The following is a 24078-nucleotide window of genomic DNA, read 5'->3' as shown; positions in this document are numbered from 1 at the left end:
CAAAATAGAGGGTCTGTGGACAGATTAGAGCGGGCTCTGCGCTTCGATTGGCTAACTGCTTGTTCAGCCATATTTGGCTAAATATGAACCGTGAATGCGTCTCCGTCCATCCCCGGTTCATAAACACGAACAAATGACACGAATATCCAACCATCTTGACCTCGTGCTGGGTCAATAACCTAAATATATTGTTACCTTAGCAAACAAGTGCGATTGTGACAGGACTCGTAAGGGTTGCGACTTTGAACTTAAGCTGTCTTTTGTAGGTTTTCTTGAGGCATATACTTACAACAAAGGTTCGCTATCAATTGCCACCGAGGAATCCCCTTGCCAAATCCATCAAGGATGTGGGTCCACTTAACTACGAGTTCTGGACTTTGATGTTATGACGCAAGTTATCATCACGTTTGAAATGACATACAACCCCTAGAGGGTAAAACAGCTATTTTGTGGAAGAACTGGCATGTCTCTGCGCATTGCAGGTAAAGGCAGGAGTCTCGTATGTGAAAATAGTATTGTAATCATTGTGCAGTGTGCTCAAGAGAACATGAGGATAAAAGAGTTAATCCGCATATTTTTGGGTTGCACGTGACGTCAACATTTTCTAAAATCCAAAACTAAAGAGCCACTAAAGTTATTATCCTCATCAGGCATAAGAAGGGGTAAATTTATATCTGTTAACAACTTTTCAGCTCAATAGCTTGCTTCCTCTAAAAACAGGCACATTTTGAATTTCAGAGTTATGGCGGTGCGTGACATAAAGCTATGAACGCGTTTGTCAGAAAATATATACTTATCTCGTGAGTTTTAGCCGTTTTAGAAATTAAAGTAATAGGGAAAGCGCCTTATATACATGTTAACTCGATCAGTTAAGATAATCAGTCGGCTAGATAGCCAAAGTAAGTTCCATATGTTTACACTATTTTCCGGCCGCCATGTTGGAGAAGAGTCTTCTTTATCAATCTCTTATAATATCACAATTTCTTGACTTGATCCATTGAATGGTTTTTGAATTATTTTTTATTGCGTGACAGTGTAAGCCAAGAATAGACTTTTTCCCCAAGGTAATCCCACTCAAGTTATTTTAAATATGGTACGCAGTTGCCACCCTGTGTTTCCACGCGCGTTGCGTGGATGTTTTCGTGAAAGATGAAAATGTGTGTAGAGCCGATTACAGTGATGTCACCTTTTGGAATGCAGTTCACGTTGATGTGAACATTGTATGTAGCATATTTAAGGTGGCTTACTACAGTTTTGATGGATTATAAGAGCCCGACTTCTAACTCTTTTCAAAAGTGTCCCAAGATGTTTTTCCTCTATTTATCTACAGTTTGCTTGAATCTTTTACCATTCTATGTGAAACTTGAACAATTAAACGTCAACAAATGGCCAAAATGAACGACCGAGTACCTATGGAGAGTCTGGGCACTAGTAGGTTAAATCACGTTTTTCTCAAAATCTACCCGTATGACCCCACCTCAAAATTTCAGGAATAAGAAATTGGCTCCAATTTAACATTCATGAAAAGTAAAATAAAAATCTGTAAGACAGATTTTTTGCAAACTAAGAAAATTTGAGATAAAAAATAGCTCAAAATCTGTCTCACAGATTTTTTTATAACTCGATGATACATGCTAAAGTGTGAATCAATTGTTAAATACACCGAAAATCGTACTGAAAAGTTAAACTGAAATCAAATTCATGCTAATCCTTGGTTGTACTGATGAACAGTTCCTAACCCTCCTGTGGAAGTCACAGTCAGACCACTGAACAGTACTGCAGTGCTGATAGAATGGAAAGAACCCGACAATGATCCAAACAGTCCTGTACTGAGCTATAATGTGGAAATGCTAGAGGAGACAGTCCAAGATATGTTTCTTATTTCCAGTTCAGTTACCGTTGGATCCAGTGTCTCTAAATTGGCAATAGGAAAACTGAGGCCTTTCATTAATTACATAGCACGAGTAGCGGTGCAGACGAAAGTTGGCAGGAGATTCAGCTCTGAAGTCTTCTTTAACACCGCTAAAAGTGGTAAGCTAGTGAGAACACTTTTAATCATAATGTAAGTCTAGAATCCTATTTCGTTAAACTGTCAAATTAATGTTCATGCTAGAAATAGAGAACGCGACCAATTTGGCAGTATAGCGGTATCCCGATATGGTGGGATCAGTTAACAATTATTCCACGAGCGCGCGTTGGATATGAGATGGAAGATAGCCAACTCGGCGCTATGCGCCCCCTTGGCTATAACCATCTCATATCAGGAGCCATAATCGGGGACGGAGACCGTAAGTCTCGGGATTCGCGCGCACCTATGATATGGGACAATTTTTCTATTTTTAGAACAAATTGCGCCATCCTGACGTCATATATCCGCGCGGATTCACGCACATGTCAGGGGCTCTCGCCTGGATGTTGTCACGTTGCGTGATCAAATGGTGAGAGTTGAGAGATTCTCTTCTCTTTTTCACAGCGATGGTAGGGAATAAGGCAGGGAATACGAACCAGGGCGCTTATATGTAGTTTTATGCTCTGAGCTAACGGAAAAGGTGGGTTTTTCAGGGTCATAAACAAGACTTCAATCTCGCGCTGGGAATGAATAATAAAATCTGCTCGCGCTAGTTGTAAGCTTACGCGTATGCTTAAGAATATAGCAAGAAAACTCTCTACTCTGGTATCGAGCTAATTTGTGAGTTTCTCAGACAATGTTTAATCATAACCAAAACCTGTTTTGATGGTTTCTTATTGTCTCTGCTTGTTTGGTGAGTTTGCAAAAGTTTTTGAAAGGAAAGTCTGACGCGTACAATTAGCTCATTTGCATAGTGCATGCAGCTCGTGCACTTTCAAGTCCGAGTCGGTGTTTTCAATTGTCAACAAATCTTGACAAAGATTTCTTTCGTTATCTTTTGTGCTGAGATGCTGCAGCAAATTTCACGAATGCAAAAAAGGCTACTAACATCATGTGTGTTTCTTCAACATAAGCATAGTGAAGTTTTACACTGCGAAAATGAAAATAGACAAGGAGTTTTGATAACTCGATCATCAAAATCGAAATCGTTATTCCAAGTTGATTAAAGAAAGCGTCATCGTAACTTTGCTGATTGTTTCTGCTTTATTCACATATTTTCAGCTTAGCTTTTAATATGTTCTTAACCATTTATCAATCTTAAAAATATTTAAAAACTATAGAGCTATTGTTTGAGTTCGATGTACGCTTTCACACGAAAGTGCGGCGGAAGTACAATTTGTCATGTTTACCGACTGTACAAAACAGGCATCGGCGGGCGCTCAAATTCATCGACAACAGAGAATTTACTGGATTTTTACACGAATAAACTGAGCAGTATCTACGGACGTAAAGTTATTAAGCCTTGATGAAACATCAAGCGTTGTTTACAATTCAAGCGAAACTCAAACTAGCACTTATTTTGTTTTACTTTTCGGTCGCGATAGACTGACAAATTCCTCGCAAGCGTGTGGCAAGAGGAGTTAGGAAACTATGAAGTCCTGAAGTTCTGCTATATCTAAATATATCCAGCTAGTTTTTTGCTGTGTAATGGAAAAGCTGTTAGTCTTCAACATAGGTGAAATTTAAAGTTGAGTAATGTACAGTTCATGTAAAAGAAGCATCAGTCGGAACACAACTTGGTCAGCGATATATATAAGCTTACTGCGGAACATACCTAAATTCGACACTGTCTTACTTCACTCAAACTGGAGCAGCTCACGACGAAAATACTTAAGCAAAATTCCAACAGACGTAAACGCGTTGAGTTGTAGGGCAAAAACATGAAACATTTCGGGAATTTCGGACGCCATTTCCCCCGCGCGATATCCACAAAAATCCTCGCAGTATGTACGCGCGTGTGCCGCAGGTGATGGCGCAATTTGTTCTAAAAATAGAATTATTGTCCCATATCATGGGGACAACCCCAATACTTGAAATGGCGCGCGCTTACGGTCTCCGTCCCCCGATTATGGCTCCTGCTCATATCCAACAAGCGCGAGTGGAATAATTTTTTATTAAAAACTCCCCCAAAATATAGAAAACTAGTCTAAAATAAAAGTAAAGACGTCCCAAAAAATCACGCTTACGCTACCATATTTGTAGAGCATGGTATAATGGCTCATAACCCATGATGGCTCAGCCAATGAAAACTCTTACATTGCATTATCCATATCCAATGATCCAGTTTTTAAAACTGCAGGATATTAGGACAGTAGACACGGCTTCTGGTTGATTAATTGATTGATTCTGACACGGCTCCTAATTGGCTGATTGGTCGAACCAGGGCGTGTTACAAAACAAGAAATGGCGAAATGGCGATATTGTACTACGTTCGGTTAGCCTAAATATCCCTGACTCGAAAGTGGTTAGCTCTCAATAATTGTAAGGGTTATCCCTAACAGACACCCGTATCCCACACTGACCCTTACTCACATGGTCATTTCGCCATTCCGTGTTTTAAACACGCCCGTCGAGTCAAAATACCAATTTCAAGACCAAACGAGCCTGATATGTAAGGCGTTCCAGTTATGTAGCGCACGCCAGCGTTTAGTTTTGCTGCAAAGGTTTTGACACCTTTAAAGCTCTGTAAACAATTTTACATTTTAGGCTCAGCATACCATTTTTAAACCTCTTTAATTTGACCCGGCAATGAAAGTTACCATGATATCGTAGTCATATCAGGCCAGTGACTTCGCATATTATCAGAACAATAAGCACGGTTTCTGATTGGCTAATTGCAAAGTTGTGTGCTGCAAGTGAATGTAACACTTGTTTGGAGAGGCAACCATCACATTCAGTTTTCAATTGTTTAATTCAATGCTGTAAAGGTTTTAAGCGACAGAGGCAGAGCTAGTGGACAAACTATCAAACAGTTTATACTTATTTGTCTTTCTGCTCCAATGCAGGTCATCCTGAGGTGCAGCTTCATGTGCTTTTTACAACAGCAAGTCAATTGTTGCTGAAGTGGACCGTGATGTCGCGTGGAAGCAGTTTGATTCAGGGCTATGTAATCCGTTACAGCTTGAGTGCTGGCTCTCCATGGATAAAACAACTCAGGATCTCACCATCGGTGACATTCTATCTAATGAGAGACTTGAAGTCTTCTACAACATACTACGTTGAGTTGCAGGCCATAAATAAATATTTCACGAGTGAACCGTCTGTGGTCGAGGTCACCACACAAGAGAGCGGTAGGTTTGCCATTTGTTATAAACTTCACGTAGTGTATTGTCTTCACGTGCGCTATACGGTTATTGAAATCAACTCTGAAATTGGGTTTTTGGGTTTGTAAACAGTTGCAGCATATCGCTGTGTGGCCGTACATTTGGTGCCCACAAATTATTTCACTTATTTCATGGCTGGATTACTCTTTGAAAAGTCCAACGGATTTATACTACAACCGGATATTCGGTTAAATATACAGAAGTTGTGGCGTTTATACGCATAACAATACCCAAATGTACGAACTCCATGGAGTGGGCAGCTTTCACTGAATTGAATAGTACGGTCAGTTACATTCACCGTTTAATAGAACCCAGCTTGTCAGAATAATAAGAAAATCCATGTGAAAGCAGTGCTCTTGTGCATAACGAACTGGCAACATCTGACAGGCACTCAGTAGCTTCAATTTGCCGATTCGCCTAAATGGTTTGTTCAGGTTTGAACTTTGATCATGTTGTCTAGGCGCACGCGCGCGTATGCAAGCTGACGCCAGAAACTAAAAATTTTGTGTAACAACAGTGCACAGTGCAGTTTAATGGAATACCTTGAATTGGTTCTTTCGATATCTGCAGTAAAATCAGTATTTCATTGCGATGAAAAGAAACATCGAGGAATAGTTATTTTACTATTATTATTTCAGAACGGCCAATAGATCAACGAAACATTTTTACGATCTTTTCAGTTTCTTTTTGTTTCCAAAATAAGCCTAGCTAAGCCTTGATCTTGTTGTCTTCATAGCCCTTAGAAGTTTCGATGCATCTGTATTAAGGGATCACTATTTGTTTATCTTCTCAGTAAAACCCATTGCTTGGCACGTTCTGATTGGTATACCGAGAACAGCTTCACAAATATATTCGCATTAACAAAGTACACCAGTAGGTAAAATTATCAATAAATTACTGTAGTGTACTGTTAACTGAATTTCAGTCTATTATTAAAGATGAAAGTTTGTTTCAACTGCTGTTTCATCTACTGCTTCGTCTCAATCCGTGCGGAGCAAGTTTGTGTTAGCATATGATGCCGTTATTTACGACATTTATCAAACCCGAGATAGACAAAACAACGTTATTGTTGTTCTATTTGGCGTTTGGACACCTTGTATATGCGTACGCCTATAATTTGAAAGTTAAGATAGTTTTTAAATTAGTGAAATACCGAAAATCCTGGACTTTTTTAAAATCCGGAAGAGAGAGCTGACACCCTGATTCTCTTCCCCATGTCCATTACTGCTGCAGAAATTATATATCTTAAATAGCACAAGCGTCGGGTAGGTACAACACTATATGTTGATGACCCCCGTTGTTTAGCATAAACCGTTTCAAACCAATAGTTTTCTAATTTTCGAATATGATAATTTTTAAGTGTTATATGAATAGTTGAGAAGAGAAAACTAAGGATATTGATCTCAAGATCACTACATATTATCAAATCATTCATAAGAGAGTCCGAGGCTACAAATCGGAAAATTGTTCATTAAGCATTTATTACTTAATTATGGTCAACTGTTAAATGGTGAACTTAAGTTTCTAAGATAACGTCTCTACTCAGTGGAGCCAGATCCCTAATCAACAAACAGTTTCTTTACCAAAGCCGCACTAATCGTGAAAGGCTGCCATCGGAAGTGACATTTTGCGAAGCTGCAAAGAAAGTCTTTTTAATAATAATTAATTGGATTGACTGTATTTTTTTTAAGACCAAGACGCTGAGCTTCCCAAGTTACCTCTGCCTCTTCCCAAACGTCCTTCAGGATTGGTTTACAATGACGGCCAATCCAGCGCGCCAGTGCACTTGTCTGCATTTCTTGACCTGACTTGTGGTGACTCGCAGCAAGCGTGGCCGATTATCAAGAAACTTGCCAAGTCCTATGGGCCTGAAAAACTTCGTTTGACCGTCCACTTCTTCGCCCTCGCGTATTTCTACCACGCCTTTATTTGTTTGAAGGTAAGCGTATTAACTTTTTAACCGCTATGACGCGGTGTACACTGTAATAATCATTCAAGTCAAAGTAATGTACCTCAATATAATGGTTTACTAGGGATTAAGAACACCACAGAGGTACGCAGCATTACAGAAGATCCAGATATTATCATTTTCTCATAAATTCATCATTTTCGACCTTCAGGGCTAATTAGTATTCCACGCTAGACAAGACTTTACCGCAAGTCGAACTGCGAAAAGCCGAGCCCGGAAAGCGAAAAATGTCTGCGACGCTCAAAACTTGAAAGCAAAGAGAGCGACAGAGGCGGAAGAGGGCCACGACTACCCGCAACATCGAAGGACTTAAAAAGCCTGTCGATAGACAATGTCACGGGAAAAGGACGAATAGCTCTACACGTCACCAACTTGAGATAAAGAAAACTAATTCTGAATCCCGGATGGAATTCGGACCAATGGCCTCCCAGATACCAGATACCACTGAATTTACGTGTGGGTCCAGAGGAAAATCCCAACTAACACGGCGCTCGTCTGAAGGGGAGAAACATGTTCATTACCATGGAAACCACGTCAATCAGATCCTCGTTTCTTCTGAAGATAACGGGTTTATCATACTACTCTAGTGACTCTCTAGTGACATAAGCATGTTGTTATTCTTTGTAGAGTGTGCACGTAGTGGAGTCTTATAACTCGTCACTGGTGTTTCCGTGGATAGACGCAGTCTATAACAACCGAGATTACCTCAAAAACTCAGCAAACACATCTCAAATGCACCGAATGGAGGTCGCAGGGTAAGTGTTGAAGTCTTAAAACCATCATCAGAGTAAGCTTAAAGTAGACCATTTTACAGTTGTCTGCTCAGTGACCTGGCCTTTGTATGGCAGCGAGGCTAGAGTTGACCTTGTTTTGATACAGACCTCACTGCTTTTGTTGTGTAAAACAAGTTGTTCTGATGCTAACTAGGTGTATTTACATGACAAAAGCAGTGAGGTCTGTATCAAAACAAGGTCAACTCTAGCCTCGCTGCCATACAAAGGCCAGGTCACTGAGCAGACAACTGTAAAATGGTCTATTATGATTGGCGCATTTGTTTCCTTATTTCCTGGTTATTTATTTGTTTTATAATCCAATACATTGCTTACTAAAATTACATAACTAATGATATACATGCTTGCAAAAAATACATACGGTACTAACCCTTAGTTACGTGCATTTAAGGTGGCTCAAAATAGTTTCCAGCACTTATATCTGGATGGGTCGTTATAACCACTCTTTATCACTTGATGCTACAATCATGGTATCAAAAAACTGCCCAAGCATTGGTGAACACGTTGTCATCATTTTCATGACACAACAGGTTACCATAGCAACAGTATGACCTCCTAAAAACACCCTTAATTACAGCTTTACGGGCTTATAACTCAAAAATGGCACGGTGAAATTATTTTTATATTATCAACTTTTCACAAGCATGATAAGGCGCAACTTTTGGCAAAGTTTAAAAAAATTCTGTACATGGGTTTCAGAGCCACCTTAAATTTTCGAAAATTTAAGGTGGCTCTGAGCCCCATGTACAGAATTTTCTTTAAACTTTGCCAAAAGTTGTGTCTTATCATACCTATCAAAAGTTGATAATATAAAAAAATTTCACCGTGCCGTTTTTGAATTATAAGCCCCTAAAGCTGTAATTAAGGGTGTTTTTAGGAGGTCATATTGTTGCTATGGTAACCTATTGTGTCACGAAAATGATACCAACATGTTCACCAATGATTGGGCAGTTTTTTTGATACCATGATTGTAGCATCAAGTGATAAAGAGTGGTTATAACGACCCATCCAAATCTAAGTGTTGGAAACTGTTTTGAGCCACCTTAACTTGATGTACATTACATAACAAGACCTAACAATGCACTGATTAGTTTACTTTCTACAAATGCTTCAAAATGTATTGCAGGTAAAACTAGACCAAACAAGGGACAAGTGCTGGGTGAAAAGATACAGGATTTTGGGCCTTGACTTAGTCTTAATAATGTTGTCCTAACCTTGTGAGATATATAGTTGCCTTCCTCACTGTTCTGAAACCTAAGGGAAAAAAAGTGCTTCTTCGATTTTAAAAAAAGAATCAGAATTATCTGGAAAAGATTGCGACTTGAGCTTCCTCTACTTTGCTATGGGCTGCTAAAATATCAGACACGTAAAATAACCCGTTTATCTAACTATCAGTTTATCTCTTAGAATTGACCATATGTATACACCACTCTTAAGTTCCTTTCATACGGTCTAACAAGCTTTTTACTGAAATAGTCTCGGATATTGAGTTTATGAAGCGGTATAGGCAGCACCTCTTAAATACTTAATAAACAGTTATTCAATTGCAGCTTTGTAATGTATATTTTTTTCTGTAATATATTTTTAAAATATGTATTTTCAATAACGTTCTTTTGTTCTAGCGCATTTAGCTTAACATCGTGGTAACCAGCTCGAAAGCCAATGGAAACTCTGATTACCACACACATCTTTTTAGTCTTTTCCTTATTCGCAAATGTAACAAATATTTCTCTATTTATATTTCTAATACTAACTAATGTAAACTCCGTAAGTAATGCACAATAAAGGAAGTTAAAAGTTGAGTTATCTTCGGATTTGGTTAATTTTCGGCAGATTTATTGAGCAGATGGCGAACAAGGCTGGTATTCCTTCCAGTGTAATGCGGGACGGACTAAGTAATAAAACACTGGAATGGCAGGCGCGTCTGGCCTGGAAATATGCTTGTTCAAGTAAGTTCTTCAATCATATCTTTACCATATACGAGTTAAGCTGGGTCATCTTAAAGCTGGAACACTCTGTAAACTTACTGAACAATCCAATGAGGACAAAACAGAAGGCTGCAGGACTTAGCTATTCTCGTGTACAAGGTTAAGAACAAAATATGCTCCAAGCATATTGCTGACCTGTTTCAAATATCTGAAAAGAAATAAATCACCCCTAGATTTAATACAATAACACATGTGAAGCACTCTATCAGATACACTGGGCCTTAGTCATGGAATCTTATACCAAGGAATATTAGAAGTTCATCGACATTGTCATCTTTAAAGAGAAGCATCCGCAAACCTGACTAGGATATTTTGACTGATAGTTGAAGAAGTTATTGCACTTTATGTGATTCTTAATGTCTTTAATGTGCTTTTATCTTATGTATCTTTTGCATTTCTATCTATTTATATTTTTATATTATAAATATCTTTGATTAGCTTATGGATCTTGTTATTTTAATCTTTTAAGGTCATTCCTCACATTTGCATTGCGCATCCTTACTGCGCATAATTTATGGCGTCATTAGCGCGCGCTCGTGCACGCGCATATTGAAAACATGACGGATTTGCCTTGATATTGAGCTCTTTCAGTTGAAAAATGGCTCTAGCTCACCAACGAGCACGGGCACCCCAATTTTTTTTCCAGTCATTATAATCAACTAATCATAAGCTTCGCGTGAGAAAAGACTGATCTAATTTCTATTGCTGAAAATTTAATAAATAAGAAAAATAGCAGATACACTGTGGTCTTTTCTATTTTGCAGTCGGTAACCACGTCAAGAAATTTGTTCAAATTTTAATCAAGGATTTAGCTTTCTGTCTGAATCAAACTTAAAATGTTTATTTGTGTCCGACACAATGTATTGACTGTAGTTTAATGTGTTTTCTTATGAGACTGGGCTCACAAAGATTTTACAATTACTGGGAATGCGTTTTTATAAAAAGCATTACATAATGCCAAAATGGGGCATTTTCAGTGCCTCACTGCTCCTTAATGAGCATGGGCACCCCCTTTTTTATTTCAAAATTGAAGTTATCATATGACAAATATTTAGTGGACAAAGTTTGAACAAAAATCTATTGTCACGTTTATTTCAGAGGAATTACCTTAAGTTTAAGTGTCCCAATTTGGTGGTTTTGTTCCTGCTATTTTAGCCTGACACTTAAATAAAGTTACTTACTTTTACTTACTTAGTGTTTAGAGGCTTTTTCAATCCCGCATCCCGCCACTATTTTTGGCTCAATCCCGCTATCCCGAACCACTCAGAATGTTTATCCCGATCCTTACTGGTTATTGGTACAGTTTATCGCCGTAACCTGTGATTTTCTGATTTTCATCCCGCATCCCGCCATCAATTTCAAAACTATCCCGTATCCCGCCTGTCAAAATGGGTAAATCCCACTCCCGCCAAAATATTTCACATCTCGCCTCTATGACAGTTACTCCCTGTGTTCGTCCCTCGGAATCCTTGGTCATATTAAATACAGGCCCCTGCTGTTTTATCCTCGGATTCAAAAAGGGCAGTGCGGTATAGGGTAAACGACAACGCAGAAGACACATAACGTTGTTGAAGTTCTTGAGGGGGCGTATTAGCATGTATATCGTTTGATATCTCCAGGACATCGTGTTACGTAACCGTTGAGTGTTGCACTAAAAATGGAACTGTTAGTTCAAATACCTCAATTTTTTCAGGTCTTTTTTTCCAGTAGTGTTATGGCTGCATTCGCATCTATCATCATGTCTCAATTTAAATGGTTGTCAAACCTTCCGGTTTATTTGTTGGTCGGGGAAAGAGTTAATCACAATTGTTCGGGCGTACCTCACACAACGGTGACAATTTGGATGCTGGGAGACGGTCACGAAAAGTTGGGATTATATTTCTCAACATTGTCTTAAAGCGTTGGTAAACATTTTTTAAATAACCTGCGAAAGTTTTCCGTCAGAATCAATATTTCCAGTTAATGAAGCTTTAGTTATTGCTTATTTTATTTTTTTCTTTTTAAATGTTTAGTGTTTTTATCATGAAGAGTACTTTCATATTACGCAAAAGTTAGCCCATGTCACTCATAATTCGCTGTAAAGTCACGGGTTGCTCAGAGAGTACTTTGATTATTCACAGAGTCGGTGATGAGTACGCCAACCTTTTTCTTAAATGATGTGTTCATTGCGGGTGATGTATCAGCAACATGGAGCGAAGAACAATGGCGGGGGATCATCAACAAGCTATTACCTGAGGGTAAGGATCCTGTTTTATTGTATGGCTAGCTAAATAACCACATTCTGCGCTGTGATTGGCTACCCGAGCAGGTAAGATTGGGTTCTCTTCCCTGCTTTGAAATGCCCTCTGTATCCCGCCTAATGAATCTATACTTACTGTGACACGCTTAGTTTATGGAAATTAGTTCTCGTTCTAGAATAGACCTTTTCACGGTTAGTTTTTCGCATTTGCATTACAGTGAAATCCCTCGTGGATGCGAGGCAATTTCGGTCTGAAACTGCGAAAAAGCCCAAAAGTGCCTCACATGCATGCTAGATTATATTGTAATCCAAATGACCGTGAAAAAGGGCTATTAAGAGGCTATTTCCATTGGGGAAAAAATCCTGAAATTCTGCCAGCAAAATCGAATGGAACGGGAATATCCATGCCTGTATCCAGGTGAAAGCTTTCCAGAGGTTACGAGGTTGTCCATTGGAGGAATTTGGAGCTCCGGTTCCAAGCCTTGAGTAACACAGACGAGCAAGACATTGAAGAAGAAGACACTGTAAATCAACAGTGGAAGCAAGTGAGGAACATGTTTGATGAAGCAAGTAAAACCTGTCTGGGGATGTAGAAGACTAGAAAAAAGAAAGAATGGATTACACCAGACAAGTGGCAGGCTATCGAGGAGAGGCGCCAGCTGAAGAAGAAAATAAATGACAGCAGATCAGCCAGACTTCGAGTAAAGTATAGGGCAGCATATGCAGAAACCAACAGGCGTGTCAAGAGAAAGATCCGAACTGACAAAGAGGCATATTTGGAAGAGCTGGCAAAGGAAGCAGAGGAAGCGGCTCAAAAGGGAGAGCAGACTATGAATGTCTATAAAATCAGAAGAAGAAGAAGAAGCAGAATGTGTATAAAATCACTAAATTGATCTGTGGAAAATATAGTGGCAGCAGAAATGCCCCCATACGAGATAAACAAGGGCAGCTCCTCACCTCTGAAAAAGACCAAGAAGCACGTTGGGTAGAGCATTTCAAGGAAGTCCTCAATAGACCAGCACCAGAAGTGGAGCCTGATATACCAGAAGCTGAGGAGGACCTAAGTGTTGACACCGGACCACCCGAGAAAGAAGAGATCATTGCGGCCATTAATTCTCTAAAAAACCACAAGGCACCTGGGAGGGGATTCCATACGCTCGTAGTATCTTCCAGAGGCTGTGCCGGTGTACGCTGTCGAAGGCCTTGGCAAAATCTACAAAGTTCACGTAGAGAGAGTTGCCAGTTCGGTACTCTGTTCAATGATATTTGAAGAACTTCCTTACGCAGACAGATTTACCTATCTCGGCAGCATCATCAGTAGAGATGGAAATCCAAAGCCGTCTCAACAAGGCCAGAAACTCGCTAAACATGATGAATAAGGTATGGCGCTCCTCCACTTACAGTACTCGTATCAAGCTCTCCTGTATGGTTCAGAATGAAGGGGCTTAACAGAGAAGGATTTATCAAAACTCTCCACATTTCACACCAAGAGCCTTCGGCGTTTCCTGCGCATCTTCTGGCCTAATGTCATCTCAAACAAAGATCTCTTTGAACGGTGTGGAACTGAGCGAATGGCTACCATCCTGATGAGGAGACGCTGGAGGTGGATTGGCCATGTCACCCGTCAAGAAGCTTCCATTGCGAAAACTGCTTTACACTGGACGCCAGAAGGGAAACACAGGAGGGGTCGCCCCAAGATCACGTGGCGACGGACAGTGGAGAAAGAAATCAAGGAGATGGGGAAGACCTGGGGAGGCATCAAGCTTATGGCAAGGGACCGGCAGATGTGGAGGGAACACGTTACTGTAGTGTTGTGACATCTGTCAATCATACGAGCACGCGGTCTAAAAAGGAGTTCATACTCCCCTTGTAGTCGGTGCGAGCATGTAGTCAATAAAGTCAGAGTGAGTTTAACTTGCGGTGGTTTCACTTAAACGGTACAACACCACACCTGGCGACGAGGATCCAAGAAGCGTATCCAGTAAGAGAATCCAAGTCCCGAAGCGCGGACATTAACGCAACTCAAATCCCAAAGCGCGGACAAGATAATCCTGACAAACATTCGACAACATGGCAGTTTCGCTCCCGACTTTCCCGGTTTTCCAAGTGCGCGTAGACGGCAATGTGGGTCCAAGGTGGAAGAAATGGCTGGCCAGATTCGAGAATCTAATTGTAGGAATGGGAATCGCAGACGCAAAACAAAAACGTGCTCTTCTGCTACATTACAGCGGTCCCGAAGTCGACGAGATCTTCGACACGCTTGAAGGCACCGGCGAAGACGAAGATTACAAAACGGCTGTCGAAAAACTTACCGCTCACTTCAATCCCCAAATCAACACAACTTACGAGGTCTTCAGTTTCAGAAAAGCTCAGCAAAACGAAGGCGAGAGTTTGGACAGTTTCCACACAAGACTTCGAACTCTTGCGAAGACCTGCGAATTTGCAGACACCGATAAAGAAATCAAGGAGCAAATTATTCTAAGCTGCAAGTCAAACGCACTGAGGCGGAAAGCACTACGTGAAGACCTTGATTTAACTGCTCTTTTAAAAGCTGGCAGAGCCCTCGAGCTCAGTGAAACACAAGCTAAAGAAGTGGAGAGTGACAAAACGACAGTGAACAACGTAAACCACAAAAAGAAGAGCGACAGGCGTCCAAAGAAAGGCAAAGGTCGCCGAAGAGAGGAACACGGCGAATCACGCAGCGAGTCACACAATCAGTCAGGCAAGACTGAGGAGTCATCAAAATGCAGAAGTTGCGGTGGCGCTTACCCCCACAAAGACTCCTTCCCTGCTAAAAACAAGAAGTGCACCTCCTGTGGCAAGCTCAATCATTTTGCTAAAGTTTGTAAAACAGTTCCACCCGGTTCAGTGAAACGCGTGACGGAAGAAGAAGACACAGATGAGGAAGACTACGTATACGCAGTAGGAGAGAAGAAACAACCCATGTGCAGATTGGAGATCGACGGAGAATACGTAGAACTGATGCTGGATTCCGCAGCTTCAGCTAATCTCATCGACGAAGTCACCTACCAAAGAATTTACAAAGGCAAAGCAAAACCTCTAGAACAAGCCAAACGGCAAATTTTCTCTTATGGATCACCCACACCCCTACCCCTGCTAGGAACCATTCACGCCAAGATAACTGCAAAATCCCACAGCACATCAGCGACTCTGCACGTTGTTAAAGGCAGTTCAGGAAATCTCCTAGGATATGACACCGCGCAAAGGCTAGAACTCCTAAAGATTGTCAACCAAGTCGGAACAAACAAGACTAGTCCCCAGTACCTCGCGAGCGGTGAATTTGAAAATCTGGCGGCACCGGCAAAGTGAGAGGAAAGGTAGTCAAGCTTCACATAGACCCTGATGTGCAGCACAAACAATAACCACACCGCCGAATCCCCTTTCATGTACGGCAAGACGTGGAAAAGGAGCTGGAGAGACTAGAGAGCTTAGACATTATCGAAAAGGTGACAGGCCTAACTCCATGGGTGAGCCCCATCGTAGTGGTCCCAAAGAGCTCTGGAGAAGTCAGATTATGCGTAGACATGCGAGAAGCTAACAAGGCGGTAAAGCGTGAGAAGCACCTAATGCCGACCATAGACGACCTGGTCGCCGATGCAACCATTTTCAGCAAGCTAGACCTCTCCTCCGGATACCATCAACTTGAACTAGAACCAGAGAGTCGCCACATCACGACTTTTAGCACTCGTGTAGGTCTGAGGAGGTACAAACGTCTGATGTTCGGAATAAACGCCGCATCAGAGATCTTCCAGAATGCAACTGAGGAAATACTTACAGGCCTACCGGGATGCAAGAATATCTCTGACGACATCATCGTGTTCGGAGCGGCTACAGCAGAGCATGACCAGAATCTCTATGGTGTCCTGACCAGACTCCAACAACACGACGTACGTCTGAACAAGGAGAAGTGTAGTTTCTCAAGGAGTGAGGTCACGTTCTACGGCCATATTTTCAGCAGCGAAGGAATCAGAGCCGATCCTGAGAAAATACAGGCGATCACTAACATGGGCGAGCCAGCGAATATAAGCGAAGTCAAGCCGTTACTAGGAATGGCCCAGTACGTTTCGCGCTACATCCCAGAGTATGCTACAATCACGGCACCGTTACGGGCTCTCACGAGTCGAGCACTCAGCGACGTGGAAACCAGATACTCACAGACCGAGAGGGAACTGCTAGCGATCGTGTGGGCTCTGGTACATTTTCGTCTTTACCTTTATGGATCTGAGTTTACACTCGTGACGGATCACAAGCCTCTCCTAGGCATCTTTAAGAGTCACAAGCCCACTTCAGCTCCCATGGACCGATGGAAGCTAAGGCTGATGCCGTACAACTGTCATCTTGTGTATCGGCCCGGAAAGGATGCTGAGAACCCCGCCGACTTCATGAGCAGACACCTAAACCTCCAAACAACCGCAGAGAGAAACGTTGCCGATGAATATGTGAACTATGTTTGCACCAACGCCATACCAAAGGTTATGACACTTCAAGAGATTCAGGCTGAAACAGAGAAAGATTCCACACTTCAGTCACTGATCAAGGCGATCGAGACAGACCGCTGGACTGACTCTGAGATACTAGACTACAAAAGACTCAAGGACGAGCTACTGGTCTACAGTGGAGTGGTACTGAGAGGTAACAGAATCGTAGTCCCAAGCAAGCTGAGAGAAAGAGCCGTAGAGCTGGCACATGTGGGACATCAAGGCATCGTAAAGACGAAGCGCTTAATTCGTGAGAAAGTTTGGTTCCCTGGAATAGACAAGATGGTCAAAGATAAAGTCGATAACTGCCTAGCATGCCAAGCAGTAACTCCAAACAAGACATCGCGAATTGAACCTCTGCAGATGACGCCGCTACCTAGTGGACCATGGAAAATGCTGGCAATGGATTTCCTTGGACCATTCCCTTCGGGTGACCATCTCCTAGTTGTCATTGACGAATAAAGCCGCTTCCCGGAAGTTGAGATCGTCAAGTCCACATCAGCCAAATCTGTTATCCCGAGGCTCGACGCCATATTTGCAAGGCAGGGAATCCCGGACGAGCTGAAGACTGACAATGGCCCCCCTTTTAACGGAGTCGAGTTCAGCAACTTTGCGAAGCATTTAGGATTCCATCACAGGAAAGTTCAACCTCTTTGGCCGAGAGCCAATGGCGAAGCAGAACGTTTTATGCCAAACCTTGAGAAGTGCGTGCGAACTGCTGTCGTTGAGGACAAAAATTGGAAACAGGAACTGTACGAATTTCTCAGACAGTATCGTGCGACACCGCACATGACCACGAATGTATCCCCAAGTGAAGCACTCAATGGAAGGAAACTCAAGATCACCCTGCCAGAAGTATCACCAACACCAGCTAGAAAGCATACCCTGCAGGAGACTCGGAAGACCATGGCAGAGAGAGATGCAGAACAGAAGTCAAAGATCAAGGCGTATGCAGACTCGAAACTGAACACAAAACCAAGCAATATCAAACCAGGAGATACAGTGCTTGTGAGACGAACAAAGAAAAACAAATTAAGCACTCCTTTTAATCCAGAACCCCTTGTTGTAGAGGAAAAGAAAGGATCTATGGTTACGGCTAGCGACAGTTTCAAGTCCATAACGCGAAACTCATCCATGTTTAAAATCATCCCGAAAGATCTGAAAGCTGAAGGAGATCGCAGAGAACAGGAAGAAGTAGAGGACTTCCCTGCTGAACAAGCCGAAGTTTCGACACGAGATGAAGATCCAAACCCTCCAAGCGCAAATGACGGAGGCCTGCGGAGGTCACAGAGACAGAGGAGACCCGCAGCGAGGCTCGCAGATTACGTTCAAATAATCTACTAGCATAACCACTGAACACTTTAAGAGACCCGTTACTAGAAGGCATGCTTATCGTTTGTTGATGTTATTGTAAAGTTGTTTGATCTAGTTAGTCGACATATATGATTGTAAGTTTATTATCAAGGAGAAGAGAGATGTAGTGTTGTGACATCTGTCAATCATACGAGCACGCGGTCTAAAAAGGAGTTCATACTCCCCTTGTAGTCGGTGCGAGCGAGTGAGTGAGAGTGAGTGAGTGAGTGAGTGAGCGAGCGAGCGAGCGTGAGCGAGAGCGAGAGCGAGTGAGTGAGTGAGTGAGTGTTTTGCGTTTTAGTGCGGTCGTGAAAACATTTTGAAACTAAGCTTTTCGAAAACGATGGAGTCACAATAATCATGTGATTTCCCTACCCGAGTTTTCCTCAAAGACAAATCTAAAGTGACCGGTGATTGTTGCGTTTTTAAATTCCTCAGGCGTCGTGTGGACGGAAAACATTTGATGCGTTTCAGAGTGAACCCCCCCCCCTCCTCCCCCCGTTTTAATATGTGAAGGCATTGGGCAGTTCATTTTGATGATCGCATTTTTTCATTTCAGAGGAAACCCAAGTGAAGGATGGAGGAAACTGAACTTGATTCGAATGCAGCATGCGTTCCACAATCCGCGGAGTTAACTTGGCTTAATTAATTGCCACTGGTGATTTTTAACTTAACTGAAGGCTTTGAACTAATGAGGGCTGTCATCCAGACAATAAAACATGTCATGTATTCGATCATTTAAATAACAGGACTTTGTTATCTCTTTGAATAAGACGTTTATTAAATACATATGTACCACGTATTGAAAAAAGAACTGATTTATATTCCATACAACATTGACGATCAAGCATATATGTTTCAAAATGTTTCTTAAGCAAATTAATACTTTCAAAATAAAAGCCATATAAAAAGCTGTTACAAAAAATCTGACTTTCTTAAAAGGTTGAATCAGTAGCTATTTGTAATAAATAAACTTACCTTTAAATATGGGCTTTAATTTAGAAAGATTGCTTTGTTTCAGCCAAGCCGAAACAAACTTTATCGGCTTTCCTACAAAAAATCTCTCTACGTCTGGCAAACGGTGCGTCGCGATTGCGTTTGATAAACCACGCGCACGAAGCAATTTTTTGATTCGCCTCGCCCCCCTACCACAGGGACAAGACCCCCTGGCACGAAGGGCTGGACTTGTCCCGGGGGTCGGTAACAGGTGGAATTGAACAACGCGTAATGAAGGCTGGTTTTCACCAACATATAAGCAAATCTATAAGCATAAAGTGCTGACGCATTACGGTGCTGATAATTAGCACCTCTTAGTAAATGGTTTGAACCCAGGACTATCAGCAGTTCGCCTTTTGGGATCGTCCAGGTGAGGGGGTAGTTCTGAAAAGAACTGTTGTTGGTGACTGACGTTTCGACAAACTGAGCGGAAGTCATCTTCAGAGTCAAATGAATAGTGTTAGTCAGTCGATGGTGTCACGTGCGTAAGTCTGGTCTAGACCGTTCACAGCCTCTCTATTTTTCAATGCTCTTGAAAGAAAAAGCGAGCAAAGCGAGTACGAGGCACGCGAGCCAGACGAAGTACCCTGTCAAGTCTCCTGTTTTGTGCTGGCGTTCAGTTCTCTCGCGATTCTATCCGCGCGTTCAGCGATCGAATCACAATACGAGAAAGCAGAGGGTTGTAAACAGTCTACTCTGGTCCGTTGAAAGTGATTGGTCAGTTTAGCCGTGACGGTATTAAGCGATGCCTGAAACCACCACACCGCGTTTGTGTGTGTGTGTTGCTTGGGGTTGTGCTGTATGCACAAGTGAAATCCATCCCTATAGTGTAGACCCTTGAGTTGTATCTAATTTTAAAGTTACTTGTAATTTCAGTAACTTGTAATTTATACACAACTTGTATGCTTACTTCAAACAAAATATCATTATGATTTGGTTGATCAAAGTAATAACACTCAAACTCAGTTGTAACGGTTGATTTTAAATTTTTCCAACCTCCCACTTGTCCAACAAGTCTTCCGCTGAAATAGTATCTTTTCGACCAAATATACAAAAAAAAAAAGCTCTTTTTCCAACAGAAAATCACAACCGCTTGATCCCCAACCAAAACTGGCTGCGGCTGAAAAACACGGCCTAAGTTTGCCAATAAGCGAATATTTCCCTAAAACAGACTTTAAAAAAATAATTTCTGTGTCGTTATCAGATAACATTGTATCATGGCTTGATGGGGCTAACATGAGCAAAAATGCTCAACTATGATAACTTACAAAAAATATATCTAGAAAGGTTATTGACGTTCATCATAATAAGATACAATAATTACAAAAATTAAGTATTATCGTTTATTTCACATTTTACTCACTTGTAATTCGCTGCGTTTTCAAGGCTTAAATAAGAAAATTTAATGTAGAAACATACTCGGTGGAAGACATTTGTCACAAAGTTTGCTATTCACAAGATTTACGTCAAAAACTTCGTCGTTCCACTTTAAGTTCCAATAACTGATCGATTGCTCGGCGAGGCGTATCAATCTACTGGCGTTCTATCACGAATGCCGTTTTCTGATTGGAAACGCTACTCGCTATCTTTTCTGTTGTAGATAGTGAGCAGCCTTTCAGTGCGTGGTAGTTGATAAAATGGCGGCAGCTTCTTTGGGCTTCCAAAGTGTTTGTGAAGACGATTAAAAAAAATAATTTGAACGACTAGTAGATTTATACTGAAAACAATCAATAAGACAACTCGCTTTCTATTTCTACGCGTGATGGAAGAAATCTCGAGTTCTCAAGCTAAATGTTAAATAATAAATATTTCTCCATCGTGAACCGTTTCAGAAGACTCATTACACACTGACTCTAATGACTCTAATGTGCACAGCTTGTTTCGACTTACCGCTGATAAACAATGTCTTTTGTAGTTTCAAGGCGAAGGAGGCCTGGAGCTACCTGGCTTGGGTATGTTGTGCAGCTCAAGGGTAGAGCACAAAGCAGACATTCAAATATTTACAGCCCTGTTCTATTTTGGACATATTTTTTGTTAAAACTCCAAATTCTGACTTAATTCTGACTTTGGTGGATTAATATGCGTAAATTAAGCCCTGCTAATGGCCCATTAATCTTGTCTTCCTTCTATTTCCGTTCACTTTTAACATCAGTCTAAACTCCCTTGTTCTTATGCAAATTCACACAGCAGACAGACAATTAACTGTAAAAAAAAAAAAAAAACAGACGCACATATGTCCATACCCCGTGTATAACTGAGCACTAACAGTTTGATATGCGTTAGTTTGAGAACATTACGTTTTGATGTACTCCAAGGTGACTGTTTTTAACATCTTAATCGGCAGATAAGCCTCGAGACAACTATCAAAGGCAATAGACGGTACATGGGACACCTCTAATAGCTTTCACATACTTAAGGTACTGTTTTACTCCGATTGCTTTCTAATTTATTTTCAGAACACCTTTGTAAAGCGTGTTCAACCCGTCCAAAAATAATTAACGTTTTCCAGTGGACCAGATTGGTTCTGTGCGTACTCGCCGACTGTCCGTCTTTCTATTCGTTATTTGTGGCAAAAAGAATTATGTTTAACACTACTTTTAATTTACTTTTCGAAACAGAAACAAAATAGAGTTGTAAATTAGAGCTATAGGGAACTTAAGAACATTGAGAAGCTACAGTTGCTGTATTTATTTGCTAATCTTAGGTTGTAGGATGGTCCATTTAGCAGCGGTGAACATTAATTGATGAATTATAACATTTGGCTACGATGAATGCACGTAGAAGACAACCTCTGACAGAGATATTATAAAACCCTCATCACTGAACGAGATCACCAATAACTGAAACTCACATTCATTGCATGTTCCTTTTTTGCAGCTGCTGTTGACTTCTAAATTGTTGAGATCAAAGCTTGTAAATCTGTCATTGCAACTTGAGATCTAAGTATGGTTCAAAAGTGTCTGTAGCGAGATCCATTTCCTCCTCAAAATTGAATTCGTTTTGACACGTGGTACTGAGGTGCGTCACTAGATTGAAATTGAATTGTTTTACGAATTTTAAGGCAACGTGGTCTTAAAGAAAACTGCCAACCGAGGCCCAAGTTTGAAAACTAGCAGGAATTTCAGTAAAGATAAAAAAAGATCAACAACGGATGTAGGTTAATCAATGAGTTACGTCGATTCAGAGAAATAAGGATATTAGTTCAAAAGTTAATTACCACCATAAACTTTGGACGCAAAGAGCGAGACAAAAGCTTGCCAGCAGATAAACCTCTTTTATTTACCATTGTTTTTTTATAAGCTGTGATGATTCATGGATTGCTCAACCCTACTTGTGTAGGCACGCCGGCAGACTGTCAAATGCCAACATACTGACAGGTGTTTGCTTGGTGTCATCATTGTTTTGAGTTGAAATGCTGCACAGTGACTACTGAACATCTGCTTATGCTGTGCTTGTGTTGTGCTTTCTTCCACACCTGTTCATGTTTGTAATACTTGTCGTGTGTTCAGTTACTTCAAACTCCTTTTCGTAAAGAATTCACTGGTACGGTTAGTGCAATTGACTTTACTTAGTTACTTGAGAGGAGCTGTTCGGCTGATTTCAATTTCGTCATCGCTTCGAGGTTAAATTTTTCAAAGCAAACTGGATCAGTGATGGACTCTTACTAAACTTCCTTTTTGAACTTCCACGTCTGTTAGCCAAGGTTTTCTCTTTTTACCGAGCACGGAAGGAAAGACCTCGTGCATTTTTGCTTTAGTGAAATGCCATGTTTGATGAATGCAAAACAAGAAACCGAGAGTTGGCAGGGAGTACTGAAGTCGTGTCAGCTTCACATCATCTTCTTTGTAATAGCTGTGATCATTACAAAACTCAGTCGTTAACTTGCCAGTCTTAAAATGGTTATTGGTTCGACTTCAGTTTCTCTCATCCTCATGCCATCATTTGTTTTATCTATCTTCCCAAACCACTACATACTTAAATTGCTTTAAGAATTTTACAGTCCTACATTTAAGAACTAACAGTGCAATATGTTAGGCTATCTGGAGTATTCGTGAACGCAGTTACGGAGGAAGATCTGCTTCTCCTGTCTATGATTGAAGAGCCCGGCGACATTGTAAGAAGGAGTTGAGAATCCTCATTTGTTATTCACATTAAAAACTCCTCCCATATTATTTTTGAACAGAGCAAGAAACAATGGATATCAGAAAAGCCTTCCTTTAACTTAGGTAAACCACGAGGGAAACATTGGCTTATTGTCTAGTCAAGTGTCTGTGCCCGAGTACACTCATTATCCAAGACAACCGACAGAAGTTCTTAGGTCGCACGATTATTTCATTGCGATGAAGATGGTTCAAAGAATTGTGAAGACCACCTCAAGAAACAGTCTTCACGATTACCCTGTATTATGTACGCTTCATATCCAATCAACAGCTTCTCTTAATACCAAAAATAAGCCTTAATTAGTTATGCAGACAGTTTGGAAAGTTGTCATTGAACGAAAGTCTCACTGTCACATCCCAAATAGTCCAAAAACTCTAAAGGTTGCCCAAAAGAACGAAATCTTTACCCACCTAACAAGTGTCCTTGGTCATACCCTTGGGTCTCTTTTCGACTGATAATTTTAAGTAGATGATGGCCGGTTTGAGTGACCCAATGAAATACTCTTTTATTCAAGCACGTACATGGCCTCGTGGAAGACATTTGGACCGGAACACAATAACAGGCATTTTGATACCACAAGTACTATCTGTCAGGCTACCTATGTGGGCGAGCGCCTTTCCACATTTCACAAGACGACAGGTTTTCAAATGCCAGCTGTAAATAAAACATCTTTTTGATAACCGCCATATTTTCTATCTTTCTGTTTGTGTTAACAGTAGGACTCTATCAGCTGAATTGCAATTTCTTCCGCTAACAATACAGTCGGATTAATAGCAGGCGGGTGTCCTCGCTGACTAACATCACGCAACATCAGCCCTCTTGTTTCGTAACAAACAAAACATTACAGTAG

General features: G+C 41.0%; 1 protein-coding gene across 1 annotated transcript; it reads left to right on the top strand.

Annotated features, from left to right (window-relative positions):
• Positions 1–1394: 1394 nt before the first annotated feature.
• On the top strand, positions 1395–18996 carry LOC110046234 (uncharacterized). Its single transcript, XM_020751920.2, has 8 exons — positions 1395–1431; positions 1732–2031; positions 4915–5199; positions 6924–7171; positions 7829–7956; positions 9826–9941; positions 12101–12217; positions 18631–18996. The coding sequence occupies exons 1-8, from the start codon at positions 1395–1397 to the stop codon at positions 18660–18662; spliced, it is 1263 nt and encodes a 420-aa protein (XP_020607579.2). The 3' UTR covers positions 18663–18996.
• Positions 18997–24078: the final 5082 nt, after the last annotated feature.

This window comes from Orbicella faveolata, unplaced genomic scaffold (genome assembly GCF_042242905.1).
Source record: "Orbicella faveolata isolate gen_17 unplaced genomic scaffold, um_ofav_v1 contig_47, whole genome shotgun sequence".
In the NCBI taxonomy this organism is placed as follows: domain Eukaryota; kingdom Metazoa; phylum Cnidaria; class Anthozoa; order Scleractinia; family Merulinidae; genus Orbicella; species Orbicella faveolata.
The sequence above is the reverse complement of the archived record's forward strand: the minus strand, read 5'-3'. Positions and strand labels throughout refer to the sequence as shown.

Bases quoted from the DNA above. Each gene is read 5' to 3' on its own strand.
- LOC110046234 (XM_020751920.2), top strand. From the start codon at position 1,395: ATGAACGACCGAGTACCTATGGAGAGTCTGGGCACTA. The intron at 1,432-1,731 runs GTAGGTTAAATC...ACTGATGAACAG, and splicing joins TATGGAGAGTCTGGGCACTA to TTCCTAACCCTCCTGTGGAA. The intron at 12,218-18,630 runs GTAAGGATCCTG...TTTTCATTTCAG, and splicing joins CAACAAGCTATTACCTGAGG to AGGAAACCCAAGTGAAGGAT.